The sequence below is a fragment of the Colius striatus genome, chromosome 29, assembly GCF_028858725.1.
Source record: "Colius striatus isolate bColStr4 chromosome 29, bColStr4.1.hap1, whole genome shotgun sequence".
Taxonomy (NCBI): Eukaryota; Metazoa; Chordata; class Aves; order Coliiformes; family Coliidae; genus Colius; species Colius striatus.
The window spans coordinates 483,609-491,303 of NC_084787.1; the positions used below are offsets into that span (position 1 = coordinate 483,609).

The 7,695-nt window shown below is 69.7% G+C and overlaps 2 protein-coding genes across 2 annotated transcripts; one reads left to right on the plus strand and one right to left on the minus strand.

The window, feature by feature from the left end:
- Positions 1-415: 415 nt before the first annotated feature.
- Positions 416-4,190, minus strand: LOC133628278 (Fc receptor-like protein 3). Its single transcript, XM_062016055.1, has 11 exons — positions 4,118-4,190; positions 3,502-3,522; positions 3,180-3,416; positions 2,695-2,967; positions 2,323-2,601; positions 1,748-2,017; positions 1,343-1,660; positions 1,156-1,245; positions 841-862; positions 644-756; positions 416-552 (listed from the first exon to the last, which is right to left on the minus strand). Exons 1-11 carry the CDS (start codon positions 4,146-4,148, stop codon positions 416-418), a joined length of 1,791 nt encoding a protein of 596 aa, XP_061872039.1. The 5' UTR covers positions 4,149-4,190.
- A 1,056-nt stretch (positions 4,191-5,246) lies between these two features.
- On the plus strand, positions 5,247-7,528 carry PEX19 (peroxisomal biogenesis factor 19). The gene is made up of 8 exons (XM_062016031.1): positions 5,247-5,327; positions 5,829-5,917; positions 5,995-6,160; positions 6,441-6,526; positions 6,605-6,766; positions 6,843-7,019; positions 7,093-7,137; positions 7,237-7,528. The coding sequence occupies exons 1-8, from the start codon at positions 5,273-5,275 to the stop codon at positions 7,297-7,299; spliced, it is 843 nt and encodes a 280-aa protein (XP_061872015.1). The 5' UTR covers positions 5,247-5,272; the 3' UTR covers positions 7,300-7,528.
- The last annotated feature ends 167 nt before the right edge of the window (positions 7,529-7,695 follow it).

Below are 7,695 nucleotides of genomic sequence, written 5' to 3' on the forward strand. Positions count from 1 at the left end.
CCTCCTGCTGGGACGGGGACCCCCGAGGACCTTCCCCCGGCCCCTTTTGCGGGGGATAGACCCGCGTGGGGCTGGCGATGGTGACAGCGGCTCCTGGCGGCGGCTGCCGCGGGTTTTGGGGTGGCAGTGATGCTCCCGGGCAAGAAAAACACCATTTCTTCCTTTTTAACCAAAAAGCTGCATTTGGGAGCCGATACCATGGGAGTGGCCCCTGTGACCCCTCCCCTCCCGCCCTGTGTGACCCCAACCAGGACCCTCCCCCCGGGCTCGCGAGTGCCCGCCCGGGGTGGGCTCTGCTGCTCCGGATCGGGCCCCACGCGGTGCGTGTTTGGGGGCTCCCCGGTGCCGGGGGGAGCTCACACGAGACCCCAGTGTGCACCAACCCCCCGTTACCCCCTCTGCCCCCCAGCTTGTGTCACGGGATGTTCTCGTAGGTGTCACTCGAGAGCCGCGGTCGCGCGTGGGGTCCCGGCACAACCGCGTAGGTGACTTGCGGCTCCGGCTCCGGCGCGGAGCGGGGGGATCCCCGGGGGGACCGGGGCGGGGAGGGACCTGGAAGAGACACTGGTGCGGGGACCCGCGCTGGGGGCGGTGACACGCGTGGGCGCTGCGTCCCGCGCCCCCCGCCCCGCACAGCACTTACCCCGCTCGGTGAGCACGATGTGGGCGTACTGCACCTCCCCTTCCTCCGGCTCCGCGGGGGGAGCGGTGGGCTCCAGCCGGCGACCCTCGGCCTCCGGGGGGGCAGCGGGGTCCCTGCGGGGACAGAGGAGCGCTTGGGGCGGAGGGAGCTTGTCCCGGCCCGGGGAAGGGGACTTCACTACTGGACCCTCTGCTCACCTGCCCCGGCTCTTCCCGGCGCCTGCAAAGCAAGAGGAGGGGGCATGAGCGGCCCAGGGGTCCCCCGGGACCCCTGAGCCCCCTTCAGGGCTTGGCTCTGCACATCCAGATGGGAGGAGAGACCCCCAGAACCCCGAGCAGATGGTACCAGAGACCCATGTGTGTCATTTGGGGGACCCCAAGACGCATCAGGACCCTGAGCTGAAGGCGCTGGGGACTCAGCTTCAGCCAAGGTGGGGGATGCAGGATGCAGGCCCGTTTTCCCCCCCAGCTGGTGTGGGGGGGCTTTCACCCCACCCAGGACCACCGACCCACCTGCACGGTGCCGACGCCGGAGCTGCCATCCCCCGGCGAGCAGGAGCAGGAGCAGGAGCGGGAGCGACACGCCGAGCCCCGTGGCCACGGCTGAGGACAGAGGGGACGAGCCCGGGTCAGCTCTGACCCTGGGGGGCTGGACCCCCACGGGGACCCCGAGCAGGGAGCAGATGAGCGCAGCTCCCACCTGCGCCCCGCTGCCGCGGCTCCGGCTGACTCTGCTCCGGCGGCGTCACCGAGAGGGGCAGCGCCCGGCTGAGCGCCCTGAAGATGCGACGGGCGCCGAGGCGGTTGGTCGCCAGACACTGGTACGAGCCGGCGTGCGCCGAGCCCACGGTCCCCAGCGCCAGGACCGGCCCCGAGCCCAGCTCCTGCCCGTCCCGCAGCCACGTGAAGGTCACCGGCGCGGTGCCGTCCCGCACGGAGCAGCTCAGGTTGAGGCTCTCACCCGCCGGCACCGACGGCTCCGTCCTCGCCATCGTGATGGTGGCACCGGTCACCGGCACTGCCGGGCACAGAGACACGGCGCCGAGGTCAGGCCCGGCAGCGGGGCCGGCTGCGGCGCGGCGGGACGCGGGGCTGCGGTGCTCACCCAGGACGGTGACCCGCAGCGCGGGGCTGGTGGCCGCGGGGCCGCCGTTGGTGGCCGCGCACTGGTAGTGGCCGCTGTCCCGCTGCCGCACGGAACGGACGTTGTAGCGGGGGCCGGTGGCCAGCGGCGCGGCTGAGCCCTGCCGGTGCCACGAGAAGGAGATGGGCCCCGTCCCTGCCGCCACCGAGCAGCTCAGCACCAGGCGCTCACCCTCCACCACCTGCCCCTCGTGGGGCTGCGCCTCCAGGGACACCCCTGAAACCGGGATCCCTGCGGGGAGGAGACGAGCAGGGATGAGGGGGGGACTTGGAAAGGGATAGAGAGACCCCAGGGAGACACTGGGGAGACTCCAGGGAGGGACAGAAGGACCTGGCGAGGGGTGAGGGGACCTCGGGAAGGGATGGGAGGAGCTGGGAAGGGGGGTGGAAACTGGGATGTAGGGATTTGGGGAAGGATGAGGGGACTCAGGCAGGGGTGTGAGGACACGAGGAGGGATGTGGGATGCCAGGGAGGGCTGGAGGGACAGGGGGAGTGCTGCAGAGCCCCTTACACCCCCACCCCTCCTGCACACTCACTGTGCACCGTGACGGTGAGCCGAGCGCTGCGTTTCCGCACGCTGCCCGTGTCCGTCCGCACCTCACAGGAGTAACTCCCCGAGTGTAGCAGATCCACGGCTGGCAGCCGCAGCTGGGAGGAGTCCTGGGGGCCCCCCACCACCACCTCACCCCGGTAGAAGATGTACAGGCGGTGAGTGAGGGGCCGCAGGGGGCTGAGGTGGCTGAGGCAGCCCAGGACCAGGGGGGATCCCTCGCGGATCTCAGCCGGGCTTTCCAGCACCGGCACCGAGAAGAGCTCTGGGAAGGAGCCAGGGGGAGGATGGTGACTCTGAGCCCGCTGGGGAGGGGGGCTGCACCCCGGTGGGGGGATGTTGGGGAGTGGCTGCTCACCTTGCACCGTCACCATCGTTGGTACCGATTTTGTATTGCTTTTAAAAAATTTGCCCGCCTTGGCCTGGCAGTGGTAGCGCCCACGGTGCTGCAGCTGCAGGGGGTACAGGAGCAGCTCAGCCTGCCGGGAGGGTCCCTGCAGCAATTTTCCCTCCTGGAAGAACCGCACTTCAGCGATATTTTTGACCTCTTTGTCGTTCCAGTACCGGCAGCGCAGCCACACCTCGTCCCCCTCCAGCAGCTCCCGTGCTGGCACCTGCAGCACCAGCCATGCTGCAAGAGAGAGACAGGGCAGCTGGCACGTGGGGATGCACTGGTGAGCCTGGGGATGCACTGGTGGGTTCCCAGTGGCACAGGGATGCATCCAGTGGTGTTGAGGAGATGCAGCTGGTGTGCACGCAGAGCTGGGCTCCCATCTTGTGAGGGGGAAGAGGCTGCAAAGCAGAGCCCACCCAGAGCCCAAGGGCACCCACCCTGCTCCTCACCGTTTGAGAAGCTCAGGGTGATGGGGAGGCTGAGGTTGGCACCAGGGCTGTGGCACTGGTAGCTGCCGGGAGAGGAGACAAGGAGGTTTGTGTGTCTTGTCTTCTTCCAGGGCTTCTTGTTGAGGTACCACATGGTATAGTTGGGCTTGCTGGAGCCCTGGCAGCTCAGCTCCACCTCCTCATCTGTGAACACCGGTATCCAGGGGGGCTCCAGCGTGAGCTGGCTGTGCTGGGTGCCTGCGGGGTGACAGGGACACCAGCCTGCCAGGGCCACCACGACAGGCTGGGGACAGCGGGGTCAGGCACTGTGGCAAGGACTCACCAGCAAGGCTGAGGGCTTGGGCTAGAAGGGAGAAGGGGAGAGGTGGTGGGTGCCGTGGGAAAAGCAGCACCTGGGCTTGGGGAGCAGGGGCTGTCCCCAAGCTCGCCCCGTGAGGACACAGTCACCCGTGGGAACTGGCACAGCTGGGAGGGCCCAGGGGACACGGCTGCCCCCATCAGAGACCCCCCTGCGCTGTGTCACAGCCAGCCTGAGTTGGCACAGGGCATGCGGACACCACCAACAGCCCCACGGCCCCAGCCCCAACAGCTCTGCCCTCACTGACCCCTCCCCATGTCTCCATCTCCACATCCCCATCTCTGCTGTGTCCCCAACCCCACAGCTGCCCCAGCCACTCGGTGACCGTCCCCACATCTCCATCCCTGTGATGCTTGTGCCCTCATCCCCATGCCCACAGCCCTGAGCAGGGCTACAACCAGGGTACAACCCCGTGTGCTGGTGTGTGGGACCTCAGGAGACCCCGCAGACACCCTCCACTCCCTCACCATGGGCTGCCCAGCGCCACGGGGCTCTGCCTCAACCCCCTGCTCCCCAAAGTGAGGAGGGGGCCGGGTACCCATCCACATGGCCTCAGGACCCCTGTGGTCCGGACACTCACCCCAGAGGAGCAGCACCGCGCTCTTGGCCATCCGCTCCTGGCTGCAGCGTGCTGGTGGGGCCACCTGCCCTTTGCATAGCAGCTAACAGCAGAAAGGGGAAGGAAGTGACTTCTGAGTCCCTGGGGTCTGCCCCAGTCCCAGGGGGTGACATGTGTCAGGCAGCACGAGGCAGGGGACGTGCTGGGAACCAACATGGGAGTGGGCTCGAGGCTGCAGGAGCAGCTGGCCCGTCCACCCAGGGAGGGGTCCCTCTGGGCACTGAGACCCTCCAAAGGCACGGGGCGGGAGCAGCTACGTGGGTGAGGGGCTGGGACCCCAAAAGGCTGCGACCCTGAGAGCTGCAACCCTGAAAGCTGCAACCCTGAAAGCTGGGACTCTGAGAGCTGGGACCCTGAGAGTTGAGACCCTGAGAGCTGAGACCCTGAGGGTTGAGACCCTTAGAGCTGGGACCCTGAGAGCTGAGACCCTGAGAGCTGGGACCCTGAGAGCTGGGACCCTGAGAGTTGAGACCCTGAGAGCTGTGACCCTGAGAGCTGAGACCCTGAGAGCTGGGACCCTGAGAGCTGAGACCCTGAGGGTTGAGACCCTGAGAGCTGCGACCCTGAGAGCTGAGACCCTGAGGGTTGAGACCCTGAGAGCTGAGACCCTGAGAGTTGAGACCCTGAGAGCTGCGACCCTGAGAGCTGAGACCCTGAGGGTTGAGACCCTGAGAGCTGTGACCCTGAGAGCTGAGACCCTGAGAGATGCGACCCTGAGAGCTGAGACCCTGAGGGTTGAGACCCTGAGAGCTGCGACCCTGAGAGCTGAGACCCTGAGGGTTGAGACCCTGAGAGCTGAGACCCTGAGAGTTGAGACCCTGAGAGCTGCGACCCTGAGAGCTGGGACCCTGAGAGCTGAGACCCTGAGGGTTGAGACCCTGAGAGCTGGGACCCTGAGAGCTGGGACCCTGAGAGCTGAGACCCTGAGAGCTGGGACCCCGCTGGGCTGCGGCCGCGGCGGCCGGGCCCCCCCCCGCCCCGCCCCCCCAGCGTGGGACCCCCGGCGTTGTGGCGCCGCCTGGCGGGCGCGCGGCGGGGCGGGGGCGGGGCTTGGGGCGGGGGGCGGGGCTTGGGACCCCCGGTTCCGCCCCCTGGCGGCGGCGGAGCGACACAAAGATGGCGGCGGAGCCGGACCCGGGCCCGGACCCGGAGCTGGAGGAGCTGCTGGACAGTGAGCGGGGGGGCACTGGAGTGCGGGGGGGCTGAGCGGCGGGGGTGCCGGTATGGGGTGCGGGGCGGCTGGGGGGGCCACGGGGGTGCAGTTATTGGGGTGCAATGGGGCTGGGGGGGCACTGGGGTGCAGTTATTGGGGTGCAATGGGGCTGGGGGGGCACTGGGGTGCAGTTATTGGGGTGCAATGGGGCTGGGGGGGCACTGAGGTGCAGTTATCAGGGTGAAGGGGTCTGGGGGGGACACTGGGGTGCAGTTATTGGGGCGCAGTGGGGCTGGGGGGGGCACTGGGGTGCAGTTATCAGGGTGAAGGGGTCTGGGGGGGACACTGGGGTGCAGTTTTTGGGGTGCAATGGGGCTGGGGAGTGTTGTGGGCTGGCGGTTGTTGGGGTCCTGGGGGTCTGTCCTGCGTCGTGGGCCAGGTGCCATTATGTGGGGTGGGGAGGGGGTGTCCCGGGGCCAGGGGTGCACGGGGGTCCCCCTCAGCCCGACCCACCCCCAGGTGCCCTGGATGACTTCGACAAGTCCCGTCCCGCCGCGCCGCCGCCGCAGCCGCCCACGGCTCAGCCCTCGCCCAGCGCCGCCGCCAAGGTGCAACACCGCCCCGGCCCCGGGCAGCCGCCGGCCCCACGGCAGCGATGGGGGGCTGACCCTGCCCCTCTCCCCAGGCCTCCCTGTTCGCCTCGCAGGAGAAGTTCTTCCAGGAGCTGTTTGAGGGGGAGCTGGCGTCGCAGGCGGCCGCCGAGTTCGAGCAGGCGATGCAGGAGCTGGCGCGGGAGGAGCCGCACCTCGTGGAGCAGTTCCAGAAGCTGTCCGAGGCCGCTGGCAGAGTGGGTGTGTGGGGCTGGGGGCTGGGCAGGGGGCTGCCGTGCCGGGGGGGGTGACGGCAGAGGGGGCACAAGCTGGGTCCCACCATGTCAGCTGGAGTCGGGGCCGGGCGGCAGCTCTGCGGCGCGTCCTGCCGTGTGCCGGCGGCTCCCCCGGCCCCTTCCCATCACCGGTCACCAGGGAGGGAGGGGGGGAGGTTGGGGGGCTTTGGGGGGTCCTGCAGGACCCCCGTTTGGGAGCAGGGTCCCTGGGATGAGCCCCCCGGGGCTGAGCTTGGCTCCCGCAGGCAGCGACTCGGCGTCGCAGCAGGAGTTCACGTCCTGCCTGAAGGAGACGCTGAGCGGCCTGGCCAGGAACGCCACGGACCTGCAGGTACAGACCCCCCTCACTCCCCCAGGGACCCCCCCGTGGGTGCCCCCATCCCACCAGGGGCTCGTGCTGTCCCCACAGAGCCCCTCGGGCTCGGAGGAGGAGCTGGCCAAGGCGCTGGAGGGGCTGGGGCTGGAGGAGGGCGACGGCGAGGGCAGCGTGCTGCCCGTCATGAGGAGCATCATGCAGAGCCTGCTCTCCAAGGACGTGCTCTACCCCTCGCTCAAGGACATCACCGAGAAGGTGCCGAGGGGCTGGGGCGTGGGGCAGCCCCGGGGGTCCGTCCCGGTGCGATCCCCCCCTCCCTGTGCCTCTGCAGTACCCCGAGTGGCTGCGGCAGCACGGGCAGGCGCTGCCGGCCGAGCAGTACGAGCGGTACCGGGCGCAGCTCGGCGTCATGGGCAGCATCTGCCAGCAGCTGGAGGCTGAGCGGCCGGGCGAGGGCGAGGAGCAGCGGAGGGCGCGCTTCGAGACCCTCCTGGACCTCATGCAGCAGGTGAGGCAGACACACATACACACCCCACAGCCCACCCTGAGCCGTGCTGACCCCTGCCCGTGTCCCCCCGCAGCTGCAGGACCTGGGACACCCCCCCAAGGAGCTGGCTGGGGATGTGGTGAGTAGCACCGGGGACCCCCGTGGTGGGGGAGGACCCTGAAACCCTCCCCCCCATGTGGCTGTGTCCCCCCCACTCACCCTCCTGCCCTCCCCGCAGCCCCCCGGCCTCAACCTGGACGTGCCGGGGGCGGCGGGGGGCGAGCAGTGCCGCCTGATGTAGTGCCGGGGGTGGGAGCGGGCGCCGCAGCCCCCCACCACGACGAGGATGATGAGGATGAGGCCGAGCGGCGCCGGAGCAGCGGCCGCCCAGGAGCGGGGCTGGACGGGGCAGCCCCGGCTCTGCCGCCCCGCGTCGCGGGGACACGGTGTGGGGTGGGGGGCAGCGGGGTCCCCCGGCCCTGGGGACACGCCTGTGCCCCCCGTCACCCCAATAAAGGTGTTGGCAACAACCGCGGCTCCCGGTGTCTGCGCGGGGGGGCTGGAACGGGGGGCACGGGGAGACGCTGGGGGGGGGGGGTGGGGTGATACGGGGGGTACACGAGGACCCCCGCAGGGACAGGGGGAGGGCGGCGTGACCCCGCGGCGCGGGGGGTGTCGGTGACCCCGCGGTTGCCGT

What these genes read in the sequence shown, in the direction of transcription:
- LOC133628278 (XM_062016055.1), bottom strand. Translation starts at nt 4,148, where the DNA reads ATGGCCAAGAGCGCGGTGCTGCTCCTCTGGG. An exon ending in CGCGGTGCTGCTCCTCTGGG is followed by an intron (nt 3,523 to 4,117) that starts GTGAGTGTCCGG and finishes TCTCCCTTCTAG; the next exon opens with CCCAAGCCCTCAGCCTTGCT. An exon ending in GCTCACCGTCACGGTGCACA is followed by an intron (nt 2,018 to 2,322) that starts GTGAGTGTGCAG and finishes TCCTCCCCGCAG; the next exon opens with GGATCCCGGTTTCAGGGGTG.
- PEX19 (XM_062016031.1), top strand. Translation starts at nt 5,273, where the DNA reads ATGGCGGCGGAGCCGGACCCGGGCCCGGACCCGGAGCTGGAGGAGCTG. An exon ending in GGAACGCCACGGACCTGCAG is followed by an intron (nt 6,527 to 6,604) that starts GTACAGACCCCC and finishes CTGTCCCCACAG; the next exon opens with AGCCCCTCGGGCTCGGAGGA. An exon ending in TCAAGGACATCACCGAGAAG is followed by an intron (nt 6,767 to 6,842) that starts GTGCCGAGGGGC and finishes GTGCCTCTGCAG; the next exon opens with TACCCCGAGTGGCTGCGGCA.